We start from the raw sequence: 26213 nt of genomic DNA, 5'->3' as shown, positions 1-26213 counted from the left end.
TGTGGGAGGAGAAGGTGTCTGACCTTTTGCCTAGGTTGCGTTTATTTTGTCCTATTTGCCTGTCCTCTAAGGTACTTACCTGAAGAAATAATTGTAGTTAAGACTGTCTTTTGTTTTGTTTTGCTTTTCTCTTAAAAGTCTTCTGTTTTCCTAAAAGGCAAATAATAACTGCAGGGAATTTAAATCAGATTGACCTTCCAGGCAGTAGCACCGTCTCTTGCATGGCTCCTTTGCTTGACTGTCCTGTAAGAGAGGCCTGTTGATTTGTGCCAGGGCTCCACTGGAACCGAGCATGGGCACACACTGACTCAACATAGTTGGCTGGGTTCATTATTTTCTGGGGCCTGAGTAAGCCAGCTGTGTGTCCCTCAGGTGAGGGGACTTTTTAAAAATAGGTTGTTACATTTGCCTTTTTTATTTGGGCATTCTGATGCTGATCTGCCTCTTAAGGCTATGTTCTACCTTTTGGTCTGGCTAACATGTAAGTCCGAGGTGCCTTACAGGTGAGCTGCTGCTCCTCCAGAAGGAAGAGTAATTTTCAGCTGCTCAGAGTTCTGGCTCTTTAGGATGCAAATTTCCACGTAAGGTGTTTTTTTCAAACAGGGGAGAAAAAAGCATACAGGATATGTGGGATAGTTTAGTATTGTGGTAGCCCTGAGATGTCCTCCACTTGAGAGAATCCTGAGCATATGTTAAAATTCCGAAAGCAATGAAGTGATCACTGTTGTATCCAGTTATAATAAATACTAGAAAGCGTTTTGAGAATTGAGTGCTGCATATTGTGAAAGCTGTGACTAAAAGTGATCTGCTGTTGCTTAGGGCTTGCTGTCTGGTACCTGCTTCTTGTGCTTGGCACATGATTAATGTTCTTCCGTAGGAGCTGCAGGGCCCAGGGTACTCATCAGCTTCTGCTTCAGGCAAGCCACGGCACGTGGTGCCTCTTCCCTGCCTGTACTCTGCTGCTATGCCACTTTCCCTGAACTTGGCCAGCTGTACCCCTCACATGAGTACCTGATTCATAGAGTGGAAGTGTACTGACACAAGGATGTTCCAAAGATTAAAAATAACATGGAGATTCTGAACGGGAAAGCATCCACTAGAAACATCCAAGAGCAGATTCTTAGCACCAAAGACAAAACCATTGTTTATAGCTTCTCATTCATTGTGGAGTCTCAGATTTTATTTATTTCTGCTTGTGAAATACATGAAAAAAACAACCAGACAATAAAAAAAAAACACAACTATAGATTGTAATAGCAGTTTATCTTACTTGCATCACCAATAACTTCATTTTTTACTTTTTTGTTTGATGGTACTTGTTGTCAACCACATATATTTGGTAGTGAAAATAGACTTGTACATAGTTCCTGATACATTTTACCATCTGATTGACCTTCTAAAAGTTACTGCTTGTCATACTTAAATCTTTCTCCAAGCTGGCTTTCACTGATTTTTGACCAAATTTATCGTAGTAGATAAAACACCGCCCTTACTTCCTTTTGGGTTTGTACATTTACATTAGATTTAAATCGGATTATAGTGCTATTTTGATTTTTCATTATAGAAAACATCAACTCAAATCTATTTTGAGGAAAAAAAATCTTTTGCTATTTTTTGTATAGATTTTGTATAATTGTCCAAAATGGACCTGATGTTTTTCAATAAAAATGCGTCAGCAAAAAGTGCCAGTTCCATGCACAGACAAAGGTTAAGTTGGTGGGAGCAATGCTTTGAGTATGTAATGTGCTGAGTACTTTGGAAAATCCAGTTCCTCATAGGAAGGAATGGTTTCATTTGAATGATGTTGCACTTCATCTCAGAGTAGGGCTGTGACAGTCAAGTAGTTCATAATTGCAGACAACTCAGCTGTTAGAGAAACAAGTGCCTAGAAAGCACCCTGAGATACTAGTATTACTACCTTCCAAGCTGTTTGCTCTCTGTACTGTAAGACCTGGAATCACAGGTTAAAAAGGTAACAGGGTTGTCTTGAAAAAGCTTGTGGTTGTGTGGGAAAAAATACTCTTATAATTAAAAGCTTATTTTTTGTTTTTGACCTTGGGACAATAGTAGTAACCTTTTTACAATGTTTATTTAAAACATAGTTATGTCAGCTATGTTCTCCTTTAATTTTATTTTATTTCTTTACATATTTTGGTCAGATAACTTTCCAGAGTGTAGTCACATTTAGAAAGTGTTTTGACGGTTTTCAAGTTATCATGATCTAGCCTCCACCACTTTTTAATTAGAACTACCAAAACCCACTTTTTTTCTAACTGGTACGACAAGAAAAGAGGTGGAAAAACATGTCACTTTGGATGAGTTTTGAAAAGTTGTGTGTCTTTATTAAAATACATGTAACAGAATGATTTTATTTCAGTTGCTTTCCAAGCTAAGCATTTTGAAGGAGGAACCACTGCAGGACTTAAAGAGGACTCCTCAAAAATTAACAAGCTCAGATGATAACATCTCCTCTGTAGATCTTGGCAAGAATGACAGCGATGGTGGGAAAACATCACCTTTAGCAACCATAAGGAACACTGTGTAAGATCAGTAAACTGTTATTTCTGTCATGTGTGGTATACCTCTGTTGTCTTCTAAAACTAGAATTTGGACATTCATGTATTTTGGGAGCAGTATAGGATATCTTTGTGCAAGAAAGGTAGTCTTAGGAATAAAGGTGAGATGGCCAAAAGCTTCCACGGCTTCTGTTGTATGCCTGGTTCCTCAGATACATCATATGGCAGGGAAATAGGAAGTGACTACACCATTTACCTTTATTGCTTTATTTTGGGCATATGTGTTTTTATTTTCACGTAGAATTCCTTCTTTCTCTTCTTTCTTGGTTTTAAACAAGTGAGAATGACTACTAAAAGGCATTCAGCACTTCACCCTTTTTTGTAAAGAAAAAGGTGACGATATCCCCCATAGAACAAATTTCCTTTTAAATAAATATTTTGTTAATTAAATAGTGGACTTCCACCAAAAGAAACACAAATGTTAAGTGGAAAGCTGGAACAAGATGCCTCAAGGTAGCTTTGGCAGAGGAGAGATGTTATTGATTATCTCGTATGAAAATTGAGATGAAGCTTGATTTTTGTTTTTATTTCTATTTTTACTTTCATTCTCAGTGCCTTAGTTAAGAGTTGTGCTGTATCCAAAGTTACCATATCAGAAAAAGATGTCAAACAGCAAGTATTTAGGGACAAGAAAAACTTTTTTTTTTTGTCTATTCACAACTTGAGGTTGTTGCAAAAAACCTGACAGGGGAAGAAGGTTTTACGTGATAAAGATAGCACTTTGTATGCTTGAAGCAGGCTTAGCAGGGTGTATTTGGCATAGATACAGGTACAACAGCAGAGCTGCTGGAGGAAAGGGAGCATTTCTACAAAAGGTCAACACTAAGTTCAGCAGGATTTTACTTCTTTGGAACAATTCTAAGTGTCTCTCAATGCCAGTACTTAAAGTCAGTCTGTCTGTTGCTTGGATGTAAATAAGTGATCTGTTTCGTTCTCTCATCAAATATCGCTGTACTCTAAGAATGTACTGTGCCTGAGAAAATGCATAGGACAAAACTGGAAAAGGCATGAATATATGATGGTACTTATCTGATGTTGTTAGGTGAAATATGGGCTAGAAAGCACATTCCTAATAAGTGGAAGCTGGTTTGAAGAAGCTAGATCGAAGCTCTGTCATGTGGGTAACAAGAAAGAAGATAACAGTGGCAGTAGTTGTCAAAATTAGAAGTTTGTTATATTTTTTTCCATTTCCATGACTACACGTTATTTGTACAAACTGTAGTCCTTTATTTCGCAAAGATAGCCCTTAGTTCAGTGATCTAAATTCACTACCACTCTAATAGACTTTCAGTGAACGTGTGTAACAATTTTACTATTATTTTTCTTCACCCTTAGGATATAGCTGTGTGCAATTTTACTCTGCTTAAAAAAACAGCTCATCTTCTAATAAAGTAAAATGTAGCAAACCTAATAGCAAGGCTTTTGCTGTGACATTGACAGCCCTATGTCTTTTCCATGCAGGGAGGCTCCAACTATAGATTCTGCCACTGAAAGCAGCATGGAACAGGATTCTTTTGTCCGGTGAGAAGTGATCTCACTTAGCTGAGCTACCTGCTTCTCAAAGTACTCATTCAAAATTCATTTTCTAAGGCTTTTTTAAAACTGCATTAGTTGTGAGTGTGTTTCTTTTGTTTTATTCATAATGCTAAAAGCTTCCTGGGAACTACAAAACAAAGCTGTGATGTTTCTTTCATCCCTCTAAGAGCTCTGGAACTTAATTGCATTGTTTGCCTTTAATATACATGTAGAAGAGGTGGGGATTACATATGAGAACTTTATGTTCTCACTGTGGAGGCTAGCTAGCATTACCAAAACTTAGCACAATATTTACAGAATATTGCAAGTTTTTGGCATCATCTTGCTTGCAGGGATCCTTTATGCTTACGAACTGCAGCCCTTCAATCCCAAGGCACGACCCAGCCCTTCACATCCCCTGTTAAGTTTTCAATGGCTGCATTTGAGGATGAGTGCTCCATGTGGATGTGGAACTGGAACGTTACTGAGTATTATTCAGAAAAACAAACACACACACCTTGCTGCAAAATCCGTGTTTTGTTGCAAACAAGCTCCATGGAGGCTGATACCAGAACACTTAAAATGGGTTTCTTCTGTGACAGTTATTCATGAATAGCAATAGCCTTGTGTAATTAGTACGGATAATACTTTCAAATTTTGGTGCCTAAGTTTAGGCCTTTAAGAGCCTATATTCTGTATTCAAGTATCTAAATATTGATATGCTTTTGAGAGGGATCAAGTCATTGAGGATTCCCCTGATTTTATTGAAAGTGCTGCATGGTCAGTACCTTTTAAAATGCAGTGACATTAATTTAGTAACCTAAATAGGAATATTAAGGGTATGGCTTTGAGCATCGAGGTTGGAAGATAGTAGGCCTAGCCACCTTCTCTTTTACTGCGCATAGATTTTACGTTCTGTGAATTTTCTGTGAAAATTGCCTACAGATGCTGAAAATTTGTTATCTCTTAGTATTTAGGTCAATGCTGTTTGTTTTTTTCAGAGACAGCTTAGATCTCCTCTGTCTGTCCTGAGGAGTAACTGCTATGAATCTTCTTTTTACACTTCTAAATAGTATAGAAAGTAGATACTGTCAGCATTTTATTAAACCATCTACAACATCCAGGGATTTCCCTAGCTTCCAAAATACCTACAGGTATCACTTTTTACATAGAAGACTCTCCAGTCTTCTGCAGAGTAGTTGAAGGAGGGGATTTTGTGAGAAAACCCCAGAATTCTTTTCAAGATGTCCCAGGAGGAGAGTTAGGAGTAAGGAAACAGACTATAGGAAGAAACAGAGAAGATTTGTAGCAAGTCTTCCCCTCATTAGTTGCATGTGACCTTTATTTACACATACTCAGTGTATCATACACATGACATTACCTTGCTTAATCTGCTGATTGCATGTTTCTGTGTATAGCTTGCCTCTTTCCTTATGACTCTCTTTCTGCCAGGAATTTGAAGCACATCGATCATTTCATGCAGAGGGGGGAAATGGCAGACCGGTGTATGCAACATTATCTTTTCTGTTTGTTTATATCTAAGTGATGTTAGCAGTAACATGTGAAGGAAACCAGGTAGCTGGCACCTGTGATATTGCCATTAGGCTTTGCTGAAGTGAACCTTAAGTGAGTAGCCAGCAGAGAAAAGCAGGCACTACTTTCTCTGAGCAAGGTTTCCTGGCCATTTTGCAGGACGATCGATTTAACAGTAGCAAGCATGTTTTTGCAACAGGGCTATAGTCTCCTGCTAGCTTGCCTACTGATGGAAGGGATCACAGCATGCATAAAGGGAACCCATGCCTTTAATTGTTACAGAGACAGCGTAAACACTGGGAACAGGGTTGGTGTTTAGGTGTGTTCTTACTGCTCTTTGCTTGGCCGTCTCCTAGAAGGTGCATCCATCTTCTCAGCAGCTCCACGTTACACATCCAGACCTAAGAAGGTCTGTCCAGCCAAGAGGTGCAGAGAAAGGTCTCTGGTACACTTGCTGTTAACTGCTCCACCAGACAACCTTGCAGCTGGGCCCAGCACCTCACCAGAGCACAGACCTTCTGTGAGGAAGAGTGATTCTCCAGACATTGCAGCCACAGTCCCCTGGATAAGTAAGTCCAGTCCCATTTACTGATCCAAAGATCTTGGCTGGGTCTCTTCCCAGCCAGTACAGTAAGTGAGTTACAAACAGCAGGTTAAATTCTGCTCCTATTGTTCTGTAAAAACCTGTGGAATCCCACCATCATTCACTGATCCAGTCTTTGGCGATTTATGATTGTGGTACCTTTACTTAATACTGCATTTGATTTTTTAATATATGTTTGTAATGCATAGCTAACAGAACCCAGTCACATTGCCAAACATACACACCACTGTTTCTGAAGTGTACAGGGCTGATACAGGATTGATCTTGATCTTGATCTGTTGTTCCAGAAAGTATAACTACCGCCTGCAAATTTATTGAAAGATAACTTATCAGTGGTTCATTTTAAAACACAGGAGTTCTGGCCCGCTTACCTGAAACTGCTTTGTTTTTGCTTGCATCAGACTGCCTTTGATACAAGGTAGAGGCGTCTATCTCGTGAAAGCTAAGCCCTGTCACAGATGTGTTTAAGTAGAGGTGTTTTTTCTGCGATGAATGAATTGTGAGTAAAATATAGCAGCTAGTCAATGTGCTATACAAAGGGAAGAGAACATACATGCCACATGCCACTAAATTTAAGAACTGGTGAATTTCTTTATTCAGGTAAATATGTAGCATGTAGGGTTGCTTAATATTTGCAATAACAGGCAACAAAGTTGTCTAATACTCATATTTTTCATAGTTGATACTGTCTCTGTAACACATCTAAAAATGTTCTGGGGTTTACTGAAACTACTGATGTAAGACTGTGTCTTTGTAGCCTTTAAGTGGCAGAAAAATAAGTGTTCCAGAACCACAAGATGTGTGAGGATGATGAGCATTCCAGGTAGTCTATTAATTAATTACTGATGAGCCAGGCTGTCGGGTCTGCTTTATTACTTCACTTTGCAGAAAGACCCCAATGTGAGTAGGTACAAAAGGAAAAGCAGGTAAGCTACTGACTTTTCACATGATACTTAATTACCAAATAACATTTTTTAAAAATTTTTCTCTTCCTCTTTCTTAAAATCTGAAAATAACCACTTCTCTTAGCAGGCAAATAAGCACTGCAGGTAGCAGTGTAATAGAAATGTAGCCCACCTAGCTCTAAGCTAGTTGTAGTACGGGCAGAAATCTAACCAAAAGAGACTAATTTGTCTTGCTTCTCATCTGGAAATTGTTTTTTCTGTATTTTCAGCGTAACTGTAGCATGTTTATATTGCACTGCTATCACATAAATGCAAGCTTCTCGGTTACTTCATTTTTCAGTACTTTAAAAACATCAGGATCCTCTCTCTGTCTGTAGAAAGGTGTCTAAAAGAGCTGGGCTGAGCAATCAGCCTGACTGGAACATGAACAGTATTGCTCATTGACCTTTGCTTTGCTGGCTGGCTGTGCAAAGGCGAAGTGTGTATTTGTTAGCTCACCTGTATTTTCAGTGCATATCCAACAACTGAGAAATGCCTGTTCATAAGCAGAGTGCAAAGGTGTGTGGCATTTCCCAGTCTACGTGCTGCACTGGCCAAATGGGTACCTGCAAATTTCTGTACCTGTAGAGCAGCACAACCTTCCTCTTTAGTGTGTCTCAGCTCTGGATTTCACTTGTTTTAGGGAACGTAAGCATAATGCCAGGCTTTGTGGTATGGTTATCTTCACAACTATAAATGGAATTAAACTCCTGATTGTTTCTATGTAGACCATGGGAGATCTAGCAAGTCGAAGTCACAGCTATGACTTTCTGTCAGTTGCCAATCAATGCTCAGTTTATTCCTTGTTTCAGTAAGTTGCATCTTTCTGTACCTTAGTTTTCCCATTGGTAAAATGAAAATGACACTACTACTTTCCTTTGTGCAATCACTGTAAATTTACTGGCAAAGTGTTATTTATAAGTTGTGGGCATAAATATTACTTAAGTAACATAAATCATTTTTTCCCATTCCCAAGCACGTTTATAGGCAATCTAGAAATTCAGTTGCATTCTCCCCTGAAAATAAATGTGATAAAATACAAAATTCTTTTAATAACCTTGTCTTCTCACTCATTTTCTTTGCTACTGGAAATTTTGTTTGACGTTTTCTAGGAACTTTACTTTAGATGGAATGATTAAATAATTTATCTTATGATGACTTTTTTGTCATAACATGCTGACAAGTAATTTTTTCAATAGCTTCTCAGTCTGTGGAAACTAGTGAGAACACATCTAAGAAGCTACAGAACAAGATGGAAAGCCTGCAAAACCAGGTGGAAACGTTACAGAGAAGAAGCCAAGGTGCCAGTATTTACCAAATATATTCCTATTTAATTTAAAATACACTCCCCAGAAACTGTGTTACCTGCCAAAGCACTACCTGTGTTTCTGTGTTTTACATGATGTCAGTTTATTTGTTCCTGTTTTACCAGTACCTACTTCTACTTTATCCTGCTCCTCGGAGAGTAATTAGATTAACTACACAATGCGTTGTTTCTCAGCCCCTTAACTCTTAAGAAGCTTCAAGATCCTTAACATTTCAAACATGGCAGCTGGTCAGGGGTGCCTTCATGTGCTATCATGTCAAATTAAATTTTTAAAGAGCTGATGACTCTTATAGAAACTGGATGATACTGTGACGGCAATTGACTCCAAAAACAGAGCTTCCCAGCAGTGGTCTTACAAGCATATCCTTTCCTCCTCAACACTTTCTTTTTTTTTTTTAATCTGAGATGACCACAGTCGTAGACAACCTTTTTGAACTGTTCTTGCTCCCTTTGAAGTCACTGATAAGACTACCATGAACCCTGCCTGTGATGGCAGAATGCTAGATGAGATGGAATATCTTTTCTCTGCACTTTTTCTGAATTCACATTCCAATAACTCCACCTTTTCTCTTTTAAGTCTCCTTACATGGCTATGGGAAACAATTATTTCCCTACATCATACAGTTCACACATCAAGGACATTCAAGTAACCTGATTTGCTTAAAAAATGATCATATATAGAGTATAAGGTAATTGTTCTCATTTTTATTCTTGGCCATTGCTAACATCTTCAGGTAGTCTGTTTTCTGTATGCTACATAAAAATCTATATACAAATCTGTAATGTGTCAACTGTAAGTATATCAAAGAGATTATTTTGAAAAAAAAGTCTTTTATATGCACAATAAGTAAACTGGTTGTCATGAGCACTGGGCTGAACGTTAATTTAATGTTGCCCTGTAAGAGAGATTCTAAAATCAGTAGCATTTTTCCACTACTCTACCATTTGGCACTTAGACACCAGAAAGCAGATTACGTGTTGTCTGTTCACAACTAGGTCCATCTTTACTGCATCTGAAGAAGTGCAAATCAAAGTTGTACATAGAAGGGCGTGATAAATGCAGAGTGTAACATGTGGGAGGATATTACAAAGCTTGAGGAGTCTGCACCTGAGGTGTCAATCATTTTCACATAAGCTGGTGTTCAGATAATCTGTTCCTTTTGCTACTTTCAGCTATGTCATCAATGATCAGAACTCAGGAAATGAAGACAGAGAAAGCAAAGGAGAAGGAGAAGAAGCTGTCAAAGTGAAGACTTGTGTGCATTAGTGATTACTTTCATGTATGTATGTTGTGTTTAAAATAAACTGTGATAATAAGGGTTCTCATAGTTTTGCAATTCTTGCCTTGAACCAGGACATTCTTTACAGGTTTTTACTTTTAAATGAATGGGAAGTACAGAGGAGTAAATACATCCTAATAATATCTAAATACAGACTTTCACTGGCACACATTGTCAGTAGCTATGTGCTGTGGGTGACACTGGCCACAGGGCATTGCTGATTGCTTCAAGTTCCAGTAAGAGCTTTCTTCCATGTGTTCTGGATCTTGCACATGATTTCGGGTCCTTTTTTTAGAAATTTACTTTTGAAGTGTTGTGTATTCCACATTCTAAAAGAAATCCTTTTCCCCCCATGCTTTGTGTTACTAGTTCAGTAAGTTCCAATTCATGTGGATGTCCCAGAGCTACCAAGTATTTCCAGTTGAAGCAGGAAACCTGGATGTGGCTCCTGTTAACACTGAGATATCAAAATGTTTTGAACCACATGCCTACAACTGCAAGACTGAACAGATTTCATCCTATACCATAATTCCTTCAAGCAAAATGGACTCGTCAAATGGTATTTTTGGTGTAATTTTCATTACATGTTATCATCCTTGGTTTGATTTGTAGTACAGATGGAGTCCACAATCTGCCCTGGGCTTAAGTTTGTAAGCATAGCACTCATATTTTGACTCAGAGCCATGTATGTGTATGTTCCTGGCTTGTTTGGGACTTTTTATCCTTCCTCCGTCCATGTCCCTCTTATAAAAACTGAAATAGGTGAAGTTTAGGTGGGAAAAAATGCATTTTGAAACTACACTGACTTTTTTTTTAATAGTCTAGTATAACTTAGTTTGCTAAAATAGCTGGGGATATTACTTCCACTTGCTCTCCAAAATATTCTGCAGTTGAGTCACCAAAACACACATCCTTCCTTTAGTATGTGTCTACGAATGGTGTTTCTGAAGGCCATTCCTAGTATAAGATTTAGTAATAAACAGGAAGGAATATTTAGCACATCTGGCATACGTGAATTTATTTTAAAACTTTCTATCAAGTGGCATTTAAGGACTGTGCAGCAGTGGGCAAATGACTTATTACACTTAATTAACAGAATGGGTGACACTAAAAATAGTTTGAAAGTAGTAAGATCATTAAAATATCAGATTTATTCTTCAAAGTTTTGTTAGTATTTGACAATAACTCAGGAAAAAAGATAGCTCTATAAAAGGTGAGCAAGAACTTTGTACTCATCCTAAATTGAGTACTTTTCCAGAATTTGCCATTGTTTTTTTGTTGGCAGACTGCTCATGAATAGCAGATTAATAGTGCTTCCCTTTCAGAGTTGAGCAAGGCTGTCTGAGAAGTCGGTTGTGGAAGCCGCTGGCTTGTTATCAGGGGAGTTCTTGCTATGAATGCTCTAGACAGTACTAACAAAACACGTGGCAGGATATCCCTTGAAATAAATTGGTGCCGAAACACAGAAGAGGGGGCTGAGCAGCTGTACCTGGGTCAGCAGGAGGTGGCAGTGAGGCAGGTTCTCTAGCCTTAGCATTTTTCCTCGCCTGATTTTTCAAAAGTTGTGATTGCCTTAGATTTATGGCAATGTGGAATTCTGTGCTTGGATTTGAGGGACTTACAGTAAGTACGGTGATTTTGTCCAAATCATGACTAGTATCTGTGGCTCTGCAAAAGCTGTTCATTAGCACACACCCATCCAGATACAAGCTTAGTTTTGTTGGCTTTAAAGCCATGGAACTATATCCGGAGGAGATCAAACCTCTGAGTTTTAGTTTGAGGCATTATTGTGTGGGGAAAGAGATTAGTGAGTTGTTCTGAAGTTTTCTTCAGTCACTGTCAACTGTATTTTTATTTAATTCAAGTAATTTTCTGGATTTCTCAATCACTTTTTTACATTTATTTACTTTTTTTTTGCAACAGTGTTGCAAGCTTTAGTCAGAATGTTAATAAAGGCACCTCCCTTTTCCTGTAAATGGGTTGTATTGAAAGGATCACTTGTTTCAGATGGCTTGTGCATTACAGTTTGCCTATATTTGACAGCTCCACCACAGATTTACTAAGAAAAAGGTGAGGTGTAGAAAATAAGAGCATGTATTCACCCCGTAGTCTGGCAGCTTGTAAAAGGTCACCGAAAAGCGCATTCTCAGTTGCGTTCAAGGAGCCAAGCTAAAAGGAATTTCAAAAGACTGCAGACCTGGGAGAATGGAAGGGAGCAGGTGGAGAGGTACAAATAGCCAGAGAGAAGAGAGATCTATCAAGCGAAAAGGCAGCTCAACATCCTCATGCTGAAATCCAGCAGTTAGGAACAGGTCTGAGCTTCCAGCAGAAGGGAAAGATTGTCCTGGGGGAGGTAAAGGGCTGTATATGTGAGCCCAAGTCCAGCTATGCACACCCTGGACTTTGCAGCATGAATAGCGCTGTGTTATTCCATGTTGTACAGGTGGATAACAGGAGGACTGTTAGGCAAATGTTGACCACAGCAGGACACCACAGACGGCAACCAACACCCTACAGATAAAACCTTACACCAGTCTAATACATTTGAATGGATCGTGTGGAGAGACTCCCAACAGTAAGTTTAACTCCCAGAGAAAATGTGGGTCAGCTATGGTTTTTGCAAAGGCAACTGCAAAATAAATAGGAAGCAGACAAGATGCAATGCAAGTTTCTGTATGTGACTTAAAACTAGTTCATGTCCAACAGGAGCCCAGTCCCCATTCCAAACCTCAGGCTGTCTGCTCAGCTTACCATCCAGGCACACCAGTAAGCACCAAACTACTTCACAAATGAGACTAGATGGTATTTCACCTAAAAGTAATGAAATTGTCTAATAGTTTGTTGTAAACAGTCTGAGCTGGTCAGCTTAAACTGTGGGTCTTTGGCTGCACTTTCTTTGCCAAGCTGCGAGCAAGGCATTTTATTATTTGCTTTTAGAAATCCTGAGCTGTTGGCTGCTAGATCCATGTAGAAATGTCAACAAGAACTTGTTTCTCACACGTAGGTTCACTAGTCTCACAGTCAAGACAGTCTATTAGACAGGTATTGGGCCAGTCTAGCATAACCATTTTTATGTAGCGAGACAACTTTTTTCAAATCTACCTTTTGGTTTAACCCAGCAGGCAGCTGAACACCATACAGCCCCCAGGAAGGGGAAGAAAATTGAAACATGCAAGAAGTAGTGGTTTGAGATGAGGACAGTTTAATAAGAAAGAAAAGAAGGAAGGAAAAGAAAAAAATAGCAAAAAGAATAACCAAAGGAAGTGATGCACAAGGCAATTGCTCACCACCAGCTGACCGATGCCCAGCCAGTCCCTGAGCAATGGCAGCTCCCCTGGATAAGCCCCCAGTTTTATTTTTCAGCATGACACCCAGCGTTAATGGAATATCCCTTTGGCCAGTTTGGATCAGCTGTCCTGGTTGTGTCCCCTCCCAACTTCTTGTGCACTGCCAGCCTCCTCAGTGGCAGGGCAGTATGAGAAGCTGAAACTCCTTGGCTTAGTTAGTGTAAGCACTGCTCTGCAACAACTAAAACATCAGCGTGCTATCAACGTTATTGTTCTCCTGAATCCAAAACACAGCACCATACCAGCTACTAGGAAAAAAACAAAGTCTGATCATTGAGCAAGATGATGAAATCATGAGGACTGCATGTGCAGTCTGTAGGATCAAAGTGCAGGGTGTTTAATCAAAAAAAAAAAAGCCCTCAATTTGAGAGACTTCTTGGAGTTAGCCTGTTTGAAACATGTTCATTATTGCATTAGGGAATCTATTCTAGTGTGGGTTAAGTGGCTTTCTAGTGAATACTTTAATCTAATACCACAGCTAATCATCTCAGATAAGCCTGCAACGTGTGTATAAATACACTCGAATGGCAGTGGTTATTAAAAAAGTGCTTAAAGTTGACAGTACCTCACTATTTGAAGCACTGTCAGCAGTGGGAGAAAGAATTTTAGACCTTTTGAAATAACATGTTTTGCTTGGGTATCCATGATTCCTGAAGATCAGCTTCTATTTCAGCTACATACCTGTGTATATTGGGTATATTGTTCTCTTTAATTTATTAGGGAAGTGCAAAAAATACAAAGAGCTTACCAGCTTTCTGTTGACACAAAGAAAGCAGTCATAATTAAATGGGAGAAGTATTTATTACAGCAAAGCAGTAGCTCCTTAGATGAAAGGAGCCTGATGTTAGTATTAATTTTTCAGCCCAGGTAAGTCCTAATCCCTTTGAACTTGGGTAGTAAGTAATTAAGTCCCACATTAGTATTCTGTTGAGAGAGGTCAGGACTAGCGTGTGCACATGCACACTCCTAAAAGACCACTGAAATAGCAGCAACCACCTACTGAATTGTCAGCTCCTTCCTCTCCCTTTTGCATCCAGTTGCCCAAAGTGATCCCACATACCTTGCAGACCTGCAGCACTTCCACACAGAAATAAAGGTGCTTTTCATCCTAGACAAGCAGTAAACAGAAAGCTTGCAGTCAGTCTTGAATTTTAACTCCCACCCCCATTTCCTACCTTGTTCTTTCTGATGTATGAAAGCTCCCCTGAGTAAGGAAATCAAGCTTTCTCACCTGAATCTTTAAGTTGCTTGAGACAAACAGCAAGCAAAGCTAACATTATCTGCAAAATTAACTGACCCACAGAGCAAGTTGTGCTGTCATGTGACAATTGGGAGGGGGTTGTTTTCCCTGAGAACACAAACTAGCACTCAAAACTAGTCTAGTTCATGTACTGAGACTGCTCCACCATGTGAAGCAGAAAAAATAAGCAGAGAAAATTAGCTTTGCAACGTGCATGTCTCCCAAGCTGAAATGTTGATGTCTACGCTTCCAGACCTCACACAAAAGTACGCTCTGCAGAGCAAGTTTGTTCTAGTGACATGAGATTTGCAAATAGGTTCCTTGCTATAGGAAGAAGAGCTTGCTGGAAGTGGCATATCATGTATTTGGAACCAAAAATATGAGAGGCAGACAAATAGAACAGCTCTCTGCTTCTGTTTTATAAAAATAACAACTGATTGATGCTGGAAGCATTGTGTATGATCTGGCTTACTTGGAAGGCTTCAAGTTAGCAAGAACAAATTCACATGGAAGAGACTGGTCTTGAAACAAGCTCAAGGTAAGTACTTTGTAACAGTACTGTAGTGTTTTCACAGGCAGAATATGCCACATATTTCAGGGAGAATCCTGTCCTCTGACTATCACAGCAGCCTAGTTTTGGTGGTGGTGGTTTTTTGTTTGTTTGTTTTAAAAAAAAAAAAAAAGGAAAAGCCAGCTCCCTCCCTGAAAAGTAATTTATTAAGCCCGGACAGTTGTTTCTGACCTTTGCTCTCCTTTCAGGGGAATGATTTGACTAAAAAAGGATGCATCTGCCAAGCCTTTGCTTGAGCTGAGGTCCTTCCTAGAGAGCAGTGAGCAGAAAAATGAAGTACTTAGCAGTTAGACCTTTGTTATTCTAAAGAGTGCCTGTTACTTTTCAGGAATCCTTTAGCACTAAGATTTCTGGTCAAGAAACCCAACTCTATCCACGTTAATTAAGAGACAGTTCACAGGTTATGTTATAAAGGACTGTCAGTCTGAAAGTGTTTATTGCTTACTTAATACATTACATAAGTTAAAACACTTAAGTTCCTATTGCAGTGTAGGTAACCACACTTCCTAGAATGCTTTTAAAGCCCTAAGCCGTCAGCACAAAGATACATCCCACAGCCCCACTCACAGCAGCACAAACTCAAGTCCAGGGTCCAGATTTATCCAGACAGGCAGCTGCTCGGAATGCTGCTCATGCCTTCAGACCCTACCTTGCACATCTTCAGACCGTGAGGTTGATTTTTCAGGATGCCAGATGATCTCCTAAAGGGGAGGACTGAGACCTGCTGCTCATACAGTTTAACCAGGTTTGATATGGGACTTACAGAACTGTGCAGCTGAGAAGGTCTCCTACTGAAGAGAGAGAAATTACAGGGGCTCTGTGCTTAATCTAAGCAGGTTTGCCATTAGATAAGCAGCTTCCAAAATCCAGTCAGTGGTGTCCCCACCACTGGTGAGCGATTCGATCTTCGTGTTCGGTCACTAGGGTCCTGTTACCGCATTCTTCCCAACGTGTGACCTTCCCATTCTCAACCAAGATAAATTTCCACTCTACTTTGGTGTCTACTGGCAAGACAACGGATTCAGACCAGAAGCCATCCTTGTCGTACTTGAGGGGAACATAGCTGTGCCACTGGCCAAGACACTCGTGGTCACCGGTAACACCGATCAGCTGAGCGTCAGAGTGCGTGATGTAGTGCACGCGGAAAGTCACGTGGATATTCTGAAACATCGGGGGCACCGCTGCAACTCGCTTTGCTTTCAGGTCCCCATCGGGGCAGTCTCCTTGTTCCCATTCCTTGCTGTCCGAGTCTTCCACGCTGCCATTCTTGCCGGCCTCCCCCCAGTCCAGGTGCTCAGACACCACTTCCCACTCTTCCTGGTCCAGGTCCCGAACCTGGGCTGGCTCACCCAGCTGCTCCTCGCTTCCGTCCTTACAAACACCGCCAGAGCTCCTCATGCACCATCCATCACCGCTCACCTGTCCCACCTGGGGTTTCGGTTGCCCGGCCTGGCCATCGCACACATCGGCTGGATGCTCCCCGGCGTGGGGCTCGGAGGCAGCGGCACACGGCTTTGGCAGCAGCTGCTCCCTCTCCGGAGCTCCGCGGGCCGCTCTGCTGCTCTCAGCGTGGTTATGCTGCGGTGCATCCTCCCCTGCTTCCCGAGGGCTCGACAGAGCAGCAGCCTTGGCCTGCTGCAGCACTTGCTCGCCGCTCGCCAGAAGATCCTCTAAGCACAAAAATCAAAAAAGAATAGTTAAGGTCAGCAGCAAGCCCAAACGCCCGCAGGTGGGGCAGGGCAAATCCCCCCCCCCAACCACCCCCAGCAGCAGCAGCCCCCCGCTCGCTACCTGTGCCCTCCGCTTCGCCCCTCGCCCGCGGGGCCTCCCCGGCCGCCTCCCCGCCGCTCTCCTCGCCTCGCCCGTCGCCGCTGCCGTACCAGAGCCAGGCGACGAGTGCGGCCAGCAGCCCCACCACCAGCGCCGGCCACAGCCCCGCTCCCAGCCAGCCCCAGCCGCGGCTCTCGGCGGGCAGAGCGGCGGGCGGGCGCGGGGGGCCGGGCGGCTGCCGCAGCACCGGGGGGCCGCGGTCGCGGGCCATGGCCGGGCGCTGGCACCGGCGCTGGCACCGGGGGCTGGCACCGGGGGCTACCCCCGGCCCGCCCCCGCCGCCCCGCTTTAAGCCGGGTGCCGGAGCCAGCCCCGGGAGGGAGCCGCCCCCGGGGCGGGCCGCAGCTCCCCTGGGTGTGCTGGCAGGAGGGAGGAGGCAGGCAGCGAGACTCAGAATGAGCTGGGTGAGGAAAAAGTTGCGAGGCTTGCTGCCTCTCCCCTCCCTTTTCTGTCATCTCCCCCTTTTTTCTGCTTCTCCGCGTGCAAATCTGCACGAGGTAGCCGTGCTGCAAGTGTTTTGTGTCACAGGTAACTGAAGAAGTGAGCAGAGCTCACACGCAAAAGTTGGGGAGTGAATGCTTGGTTTGCTTTCCTCTTTTTAAATAAAAAGCGTTCATGGTCAATGAACTTGTACCTGTAGTAACCACAGAAGTTTGCGCAGTTTAATTTGAGCAGTGCTGGTGGTGAAAAAAAGCCATGCTTTCTCTGCTGTCCCTGAGAACTGAGTTAAATTTACTCCTAAGTTTGTAACGCCCGTATCATACTCTAATGCTTACAATTGGATTTCTTAGCACCGTCCTGCTCTTCCATCTTCTGCATTGTTAAGCTCAGGAAGCTTTTTTGGACTACCAGGACTTCAGATTCCATTAGCGCAGAGGACGTTTAACAGTTGTTTTAATTTAACTTCATGTTACTACCCAGTTCTGTTCCTCTTGAAGTGAGGATGTCAAATTTTGATTCAAAATGTAAGGGCTATATAGATAAACCTTACACTAGGTAATCAGAAATTTGCATAAATGCGATTTATGGCTTGCACTGTGTTTCAAATCAGTAATCCTGGAGTGACAAGCTGTGAAAATGTTTGTCAGTCCAGCAAGGGTCAGGCTACTAACACTAAAGTTTAACACCAGAGGAAGAATTACAGGAGGCAGTTCCAGTCCTTTTTACCACTGTTTTTTTAATATCCTTTATCTAAGCAAAGGCGTTGGTTTCTAAATCCCACTGATGAGCTTTTATCATCTATCTCATTAGAAAAAAGAATGGCTAAGTGGATGTCCAAATAAGTCTATTTCCAGAGTGTGAACTTCCTAATCTTTCGGTGTCACTAGGAGCAGTGCTACGTTAACTTAACAGGACAGTAAATGTCATCCAAATTTATGGAAGCACAAGTGTGCAGCCTTCAGAGTGAAGTTCCCTGGCTCATGTGGTATACGGTGGCCTATGTGAATACACAGAATTCATCATCTAAATATTTCTCCTTTTGTTGCTTACCACAGTAAGCCTTCTCTGGAGCCCTACTCCAACAAAGTATGGAGCTTGTGCGTGGGTATAAATATCCACTTTGATGTGTGGGATGGGTTCAGACATGTTAAACATGCACTGCTCAGATCTCCTGTCCAATAATACAGTGAAAGAAAAGAGCTGAGAAGCTCGGACCTGCCTGGGCACTTCCTCAGTGAATCTGGTTTTGGGTGCACTCTCTTTTACCACTGTTGATGCTTCAAGGGGAGATAGGTACCTTCAGTTTAGCCTTGCTACGTAAAACAGCTGGTTGCCTGTAATAAGTTAACTATTGAGACTTCTTGCATAGCAGATTATATTTTGGTAGCTTACTTAAATCCCTTTTCCTAGCCTTCATTGCAGAGACATTCCCATGTATTTATACACCACGTCGCCCAGCTGGGATTCTCAGGGCACAACAAGCTACCGACTGTCAGGCAGTGTGTACTGCAGTTTAAAATTCCTGATCATCTTACTGAAGCAGAGCAGACCGAAATCAATAATTGACCTGTCTTTACAATAGAAGAGCATCCTTCTGCCAGCCCTCAGCAAAGCCAAAGAGGTGGTTTGGAGCTGCTAACCATTTCCTTTCTTAGCTGGTCAAGTGGCTTAGAAAGGAAGAGGCACCAAACTAGCACAGCTAAGAAGTGACTGCTGCAGAAATCCTTAAGGAACAGTGTATTTTGAAGACACAGAAGTGGAAGTGATGAAAGGCAAAGGGACAACCTAAAAGCAGGGTGCTTCTTTAATAAGGGCATAGTTTTCCTCTGGTTCTACTCATCTTCCATGCTCATACAAGTCTCCTCTGTTGCTCAGTCTCCTTTTCACCCAGTGTCTGAAGAAGAAACTAAAACAGAGCACACAGAGTGCTTTGAGTGCTCAGGGAGTAATTGTTGCTTAATGTAATGCATTTGAATGACTAGGAAGAGTCACAAAGGACCAAGGTGCCACCAGAGACAAGCTTCCTCTTCTCCCAGGCAGGGAAGGACAGTTCTGTAACCCAGTTTCCTGAGGAAGACCTGTGTAGTCCCCAGAAGACAGCAGCTATTTTTGCTCAGTTGCTTCCAGGTGCCATGAGCATCCACTGATATAAATCCACTTTGAGTACTGTTGTCTCCTAGACCTGGGCCTTCCCTATAATCTGCCGTGGAACGACCACTTCTGATGAACTGCCACAGTTCAGAGGTGAGGGAGGTCTTGGTGAGCAAGAGGTTCAGTAGAAAACACAGTTCTAACCATGATTACTTGCTTGTGGTGGCTGCAGTGGGTGGCAGGACTGGAAAGGGCTTCATAATTTGCAAACCACCCGGTAGGATTACACGTGAGCCCAGCCTAAATCAACGCTGTTGCAGAAAGGAATTGTCTGGCCTTTCAGCTCCTCTGTCCTCACCGCCTGTTTTGTGCAGGCCTTTGCTTTCATGTGGCCATTAAAATGGGTCAGATTAAGTAACTGATTCAGCTGAAAATTAACTCAGAAATTTAAAAAAAAATAATAAAAAATAAATCCTTTTCATCCATACAAGTGCATGTGCCAACAGAGGGAAGAAAACAAGAATGGGTGGCTAAAGGAAAGGTGCCCTTTCTTCTGAGGCTGTGTGGATTTATGCTGGATATAACTATAGTTCTAGGTGGTTCAGTCACGGTTGTAACAAAGGTCCAGGTGGCAGAGAATTTGTGCTTTGGAAATGCTCTTAGGCTGTCTATAATTTATGTCATATCATAAAAAAAAAAAAAAAAAAGGTTGTCTGCAAATGCAAAGGCTGAAATTCCTGAGCCCCTGATGACTTACAGAGAGTTACAAGCAGAAATGCTTGACAGGAGAGAAGTGAGAGAAGGGTCATGGCCCAAGAGCTCCCACGATGCTGAGGGATGAGGTTCCTGCTGTGAAGCAAAGGTACAGATCGTTGCAGTCAGTAACTTGCCCCTGGTTTGGTAGTCTTACCTCTATAGGAATTCCTGAAATTTGGGATGTGGGGACATCTGCCTCCTGGGAGAATTTCCAAAGCAGATTAACAGATGTGCTCCATAATGCATCTTGCATTTTTTAAAGCTTTCATTGAACCAAACAAAGCAATAGTACAGTAAATGGGCAAGGAGGCAGTCTCTCAAGTTCTCAGGGACACTGTCAGTTCTGTTTCTAATTTAGGTTGTTCATGGGATTGTTTCTGATGCGGCGTTAATTTGGAACTGTGTGCTCTGTGAACACCAAGGCTTTGTTGCATCGTTGTCCACTCAGTCGATGCGGTAGCAGTTGCTGAAACATATTTTGAAAAGCTACACGTGACTTTGCAGAATTACCAGCCAGCTGAATGGGGTAAGATCAGGAGCCTCAAACTTGCCACCTCTTCACATCTCAGAACCACAGCAGCAGGGTGGATATTTAGTGTTACAATTCTATAACCAGCCATACAGCCATAGCTGTTAGGAAGCCCTAGCCCACGTGCAGTCGCTCAGATGAACTTTCTGAATTTTATACTGCAAGCTGTGCCATCTAGTGTGGTGACAAGGAATCTCAGCTGGAGCTTCAGAGCATGTGAGAAGTGCCCTGCTGAAATCAGAGCAGTGGTGCATCTATCAGGCTGCTCTGGCGCCGACAGGGGCAGTAGGATGCTATTTAGGGAGCACTCAGGAGCCTGGCTGTGTTCCACTGTTATACTCCTGGTATAGAGTTGCTGTTTTGAGGACGTCGGAGAGTACTGCTCTCAAATCACCGCTGTGTGTGTACAAAGCTTCTTCCAATTTTGTAATAGAACAAAATAGAAACATGAACAAGTAGAGGAGAAATAAAAAATATGGAGCCCTGTTTCGTCCTTTAGCTGTACTTCTGGGGCATCGAGAAGTTCCACAGACATCTTGAGAATGAGAGTTTGGCCCAGGAAGCTTTATGGAGGTTTGCAGGGACCTCTTCCTGAGCACAACAGGAGCATGCCTAAAAACCCAGTGGCAGTTTCGTGAAGCTCAGTTGAGCTGGAAAAGGAGAACGGGTCGTAGGTGAGGTTGGTGCCAGGTAGCAGACTGCCTAAAATGAATGAGGGCTGTCGGTGTTTGCACACTGCCGGACCTTACGCTGTGGCTTCTTGGTGTCACAGAATGAAAACCAAGCAATCTTTGTCAGGTGAATAGTAAGAGACATCCTTCTACTATCGCTGCACTGCAAAAGGAACAACATCATCTTGTAGATACCTTAATAAGAGCTCACAAAGCTTAGTCTAAAGTATCTTTCACCAGAAACCAAGTTAAAATCTCAGGAGTCATGGTGCCTTTCTGCTGCCATGGGGGTTTTCTTGGAAGTTGTTTGAATCTTTTTGCATTGGGTCCCCACCCAACCAAGTAGAAAAATGGGAAGGGTAAAGTATTAATATACCTTGGACATGCTCCACAGTCCTGGAAGAAGCTGTAACCCTGACTGTCTTTCTGTACCACCCCTTCCCCAAATTAATTGCGAGTGTCTTGGCTATGAGCACCTGACCCTCTTCTCTGTGCAGTATTTGGCAGTAGCCAGCAGGTGGCACGTGAGGAGAAAGCCTGGCTGTGAAAGCTCTCCCAGTGCACAGGTGGTTTCTCAAAACTCCTGCTAGCTTTGGAAGAGCAAGGTTTTACGTATCTTCTGTCAAAGAAGGCGTTTTCTGCAAGAACACACTGAAAATTCGAATATTTGCAGTTCTAATTGTAAAACTGAGGTTTTCTAAGACAGTAAAGCTTAGCTGTATGCTAAGGACTTTGTTCTTCATACCCACCAAAAGAGTTGTAAAATACAAGAGGGACTGTGAATTCTCTTCCAAAAACTTTTGATCTTAACAGTCAAGCAGCACTGGTCTGTTTTACCTTTCTGCCTTAAGACAGCATTAACCTGCTGATGATTAGGTAACCTGATATTGAAAGACAGAGAAACCAGAGCCTTCAGGACAATGTATTTCATTATTTAACTTTCCCTTCTATTAAAAAATTGTTGCTAGTTTTTAATGTGCTCTCCCTCAGCTCACTTCCCCTGTCCCCAAAAAATGTGGGGTGGAAAGTATTTCCAGTTGGTTTGTATCACCCTTCTGCTTTATTGGAACTTCTTAGGCGTGTCCTCAATTATTGCTTATCTGTACTCCGTAACTCAGTTTGCTCCAAAAACCTGGAGTGACAAAACCTGGACACTGATGTCATCCCCTGAGGTGGTCTTACCCAGGCTGAGAAGAGCAAAGGATTATTTCACATTCATCTTTGTTCTCACGATAGGGTGCTTCCCTTTTTCTGCATGACTTGGGTTTTGCTGACGTTTACAGTCTTCTGAAATCCCTATATCCTTCTCTGCTGAACTTCAGCCTAGCCAGTTGTTCCTCATTCAGTATTGGCACAGCTGAGAAGTTCCGATTGGGGGAAGTAATTTGGCCCTGGTTTTGTAGTCTCTTTTTTTTTTCCAGGTGTTGTATGACATGCTGGGATCATTGTAAATCCATTTGAAGCCCTTCATCATCATTGTTGTGTTTTCTAGCTGGGTGTCATTGGCAAATTGGATAGGTTCTTTGGAAATGCACTCTTTTTCCATGGATTTTCAAGGAAACAGCTAGTGACTGTGTTTGTTCTACCATTTTTTCCATAGCACAACACATTTCATCTTTGCATAGCTGACTTAAACAATTAACAGGTTTAATTACTATGCAAACCGTTCTATCCCTGTTGCATCCTGATATCTTCATCCTTTCTCACTACTGGTAATAGTCTTAGCTGTTTGACTGTAGTTGAGCTTTCTGGTAGCAGGAGGCAGAGAAAGTGTTGAAGTTTTGTCGATTTAAGCATCATTTGTTGTTAGCTTTGTTCTCCACTGAAAAAAATACCTCCCTTGGTGTTTTGCTCATTAGAAATGTACATAAGGAATGACTCCTTATCTAATGTCACTTGCTAGTTGCATCTCACTCAGTGTTACTTTTCTTAGTTTTCCCTAGGTACTTATGCTGCTCTTTCCTAATTTTCCTTAGTGGTCTGTCTTGGAATTCCTTCTTGGGTTTGAGGGAGAGCAGTGGCTTATCAGGCCAGTCTCTTACTGCATATCCTGTGCTTCCTCTAAATATGTGTACAATGCCAGTAATATCAAGGAATACCAGCTTTCCCTAAATCACTTTTCCTTTCCTTTTTGTTTCCCATGAGCCATTTTAGCCAGTTTTCTCTGTTTGTTAGTCACCCACTTTGAAAGTCATGCTTTCTGTTCTGTTGTTCTCTGTTCTCCTTTTTCCCTAGCTGGTACAATATCATTTCATAAGCCACTTCATAGTTGGTCCCTGATGCTTTTTACCTCCCCCTAAATTAGAATCAAATCCCACCTAAGGATTTGAAAGAGGAGGGAGGAAACATGAGGCACTCTAAAACAGAGAAGACACAGTGAAAATCTCCTCTTGGAGCCCAGTAAAAGGGGATCAAAGTTGAAGACATATAAATTTTGCTCAATTTAGTCTTTTCCTGTGCACAATATTTTAATCTCTGCACTCTTTAGAGACATAATGAGAAATGCTAACAAAATGACTTTGTTCTTCAGTGGAAGTTCTACGTGCAGCAGAATGGCAGGGTCATTTTACAGTACAGGAATAAAATGGAACAATAATAAGACATCATTCGGTTCTGGTTTTTTGTTTGTTTGTTTGTTTGTTTGTTTGTTTGTTTGTTTGTTTTTAGAGGGATGGGCAGCAGCTAAGCCCCCAAAGTATATAATATAGTATAATTTATTTGGCTAAATTCTGTGAAATGTTTAGCGTGTCAAGCTCACTCCAAGGTTCACTGAAGCTGCGGTACTCAGTAGATTCAATCATATAGATTGAATCATAATTAAAATGTTCCAGCAAATTCATGCTGATAGACCCTCATGGTCATCTAAAGTCCTGTAGACATTATGCTTCGACTTCCATGTGGATTCTTTACACTGTCAGGCCCACAGAAAATTGCAGCATAAAAGACAGCCAAATATTTATTTTCAAACAACTTTTAACACAGAAATTTATCAAAGTCCAAAGTCTGAAGAGCGCTGAGAAAATAAACACAGGCTTGAGTTTTGTGAAAAAAAAACAACATGTGCATCTGTATTTGTAGCTGACAGTATAATCTGGCAGTAAAAACTGGCAGAAAAAGTTGATTCTGAGAAAATATCAGAAGTGCTTTTTTTAGATGCTGAGAAAAAACAGTTCCTAGGAGGACTCTCAATAGGATGCTGGTATAGGGTGTGGTATCATTTTATGGTTTTTCTTACAGCGTGCTACCTGTGTTGGCAAGCTTTACAGGCAAATGTCTTGTTTCCTCTGCAGCATCCCATGTGTATTCTCTTAGCCTAGCTGTGATGTTATTTACTGCGAAGTAAAGCTGTGTATCATAATTGAAGGAGGCTTTAGAGCATGCCACTGGTGTCTTCACCTGGCTGATGGAAATACATTCTTTACACCGTCTTAAGAATTCCCTTGGATTTTTCAGGTGCCCGGCCTAATTTAATCTGCCTTTCTCAGGAAGGACTTTGCTAAGCTTTGTCTGAAGTTGGTCTAAATGAAGTATCATGTGAGCCAAGGACATGCAGAGGAGAGGACCAAAATAAGTTACAGAGGGCCATAAGTAAGCTTGCTTTCTTTTGACAAGCACTCTTCCCACCCCTAGACTGCCTATATATTCTTTTAAACTTTTTCATACATCACTGACTGCAAGTATTTCATTTGCAGGAGGTTAAGTTACTTTTAATCTTCAGGAGCTAACTTATGCTAAACCTTTATAAAATTTCTGAATATGATTGCTCATGCCCCCTTGGAGAAGATAATGCTTGCCTGAAAGCTGTAAGCCATTAGATCATTTTATAAATCATGTGTCTGAATTCTAAACAAAGCTCCCATCTCCCTGGCTCTGCCTTTTTTCTGTGTACCTTTTTTCTGCTCACCTTACAAGGACTTTTGACAGCTCTCTTAGGGAAAGGATTCTCCCAAAGACTCTGTAAGCTCTGGAGGTGAAGTGTTTATCTCCACCACCCGAACAGACTTGATCTGGTAGCACGCAGTTGCCTTGGGGTTATCTTCATTGCTGTTATTTATTTCTCTTCCCTGAAATAAGCAGCCAGGGATATAAATAAGGCAGCAGTAGGAATCTTTACCATGCCTTGAAATACAGTTTTGCTGACATCAAATCTGCATGCCCTAATCTGAAATTGTTCCTGCAAGTTCCTCTTTCCTGAGTGTAATGATTGCAGGAGGATGTCTCTGGTCACTTACTCATGCGCTGCTTTGCTCTGACGGCAGGAGAAAGCATAATGTCCTTTCCCACCCAGTCACATTAGAGGAAAAGGCGAGATGTGACCCCGTAATTTTTGCTTAACAAGCCAGCACGTGATGCAGTGACTCTGTCCTAAGACCCACGTCACATGGCTGGAATCGAGGGTGTGATTTTTTGCCTCACCCAATATTCCGTGCTTTACGCTTCCTGTGGTGTCAGGGCATACAGCTAACCTATACAAGCTATCGCAGCCTGCACTGAAGTTCTAGCTTAACGGTTCCCATCCTATGGCCCAGCAGTGCTTGTGGCCACGAGATAGTAGGTACTCAATATTGAGGCACAACAAAGTGCAGCATTGCTCTGGGGCTGACAGGGAGCTAGGTTCTGAAGATGCATGGGCCTAGGAGCAGCAAGAACGCCGTGGTGCTTGCCTTCCTGAACTGCTGCAGGTGGACAGGCGGTCCAGTAGGTTCTCAGGCATCCTCCTCACCCCCTTTTTTTTTTTTTCTCAGTGGCACTTTTGTGTTGAAAAGCCGCCGCAAATAATTGAACCCAGCAGCGCCATGAACAGCTGTGACCAGTTGTACTGTGGGAGGCAAGCTGGAGACCTGCCCGCCCGAACAGCTGATGAACTTTGTTTATTGTACCACAATAAAATCCCGCTAAGTGTGGGTGCTCATCACATCCCAGTGCCAAAGCTCACAGCAGGAGGACAGAGGGGAGGT

General features: G+C 42.0%; 2 protein-coding genes across 2 annotated transcripts in view; one reads left to right on the top strand and one right to left on the bottom strand.

The window, feature by feature from the left end:
• CCDC158 (coiled-coil domain containing 158) overlaps positions 1-26213 on the top strand; it is a 53245-nt gene that overhangs the window by 19136 nt on the left and 7896 nt on the right. The window contains 6 exon segments of the mRNA XM_080590916.1: positions 2378-2541; positions 4445-4686; positions 5635-5666; positions 5944-6193; positions 8372-8473; positions 9673-12354. Of these exon segments, the coding sequence (XP_080447042.1) occupies positions 2378-2541; positions 4445-4686; positions 5635-5666; positions 5944-6193; positions 8372-8473; positions 9673-9749 (867 nt within the window). The 3' untranslated portion in view covers positions 9750-12354.
• STBD1 (starch binding domain 1) lies at positions 15339-17066 on the bottom strand. Its single transcript, XM_080589256.1, has 2 exons — positions 16729-17066; positions 15339-16607 (listed from the first exon to the last, which is right to left on the bottom strand). Exons 1-2 carry the CDS (start codon positions 16976-16978, stop codon positions 15808-15810), a joined length of 1050 nt encoding a protein of 349 aa, XP_080445382.1. The 5' UTR covers positions 16979-17066; the 3' UTR covers positions 15339-15807.

The sequence above is a fragment of the Anser brachyrhynchus genome, assembly GCF_964034855.1.
Source record: "Anser brachyrhynchus genome assembly, chromosome: 4".
In the NCBI taxonomy this organism is placed as follows: domain Eukaryota; kingdom Metazoa; phylum Chordata; class Aves; order Anseriformes; family Anatidae; genus Anser; species Anser brachyrhynchus.
Note: the sequence above shows the minus strand (reverse complement) of the source record. Positions and strands in the feature narration are given on the sequence as shown.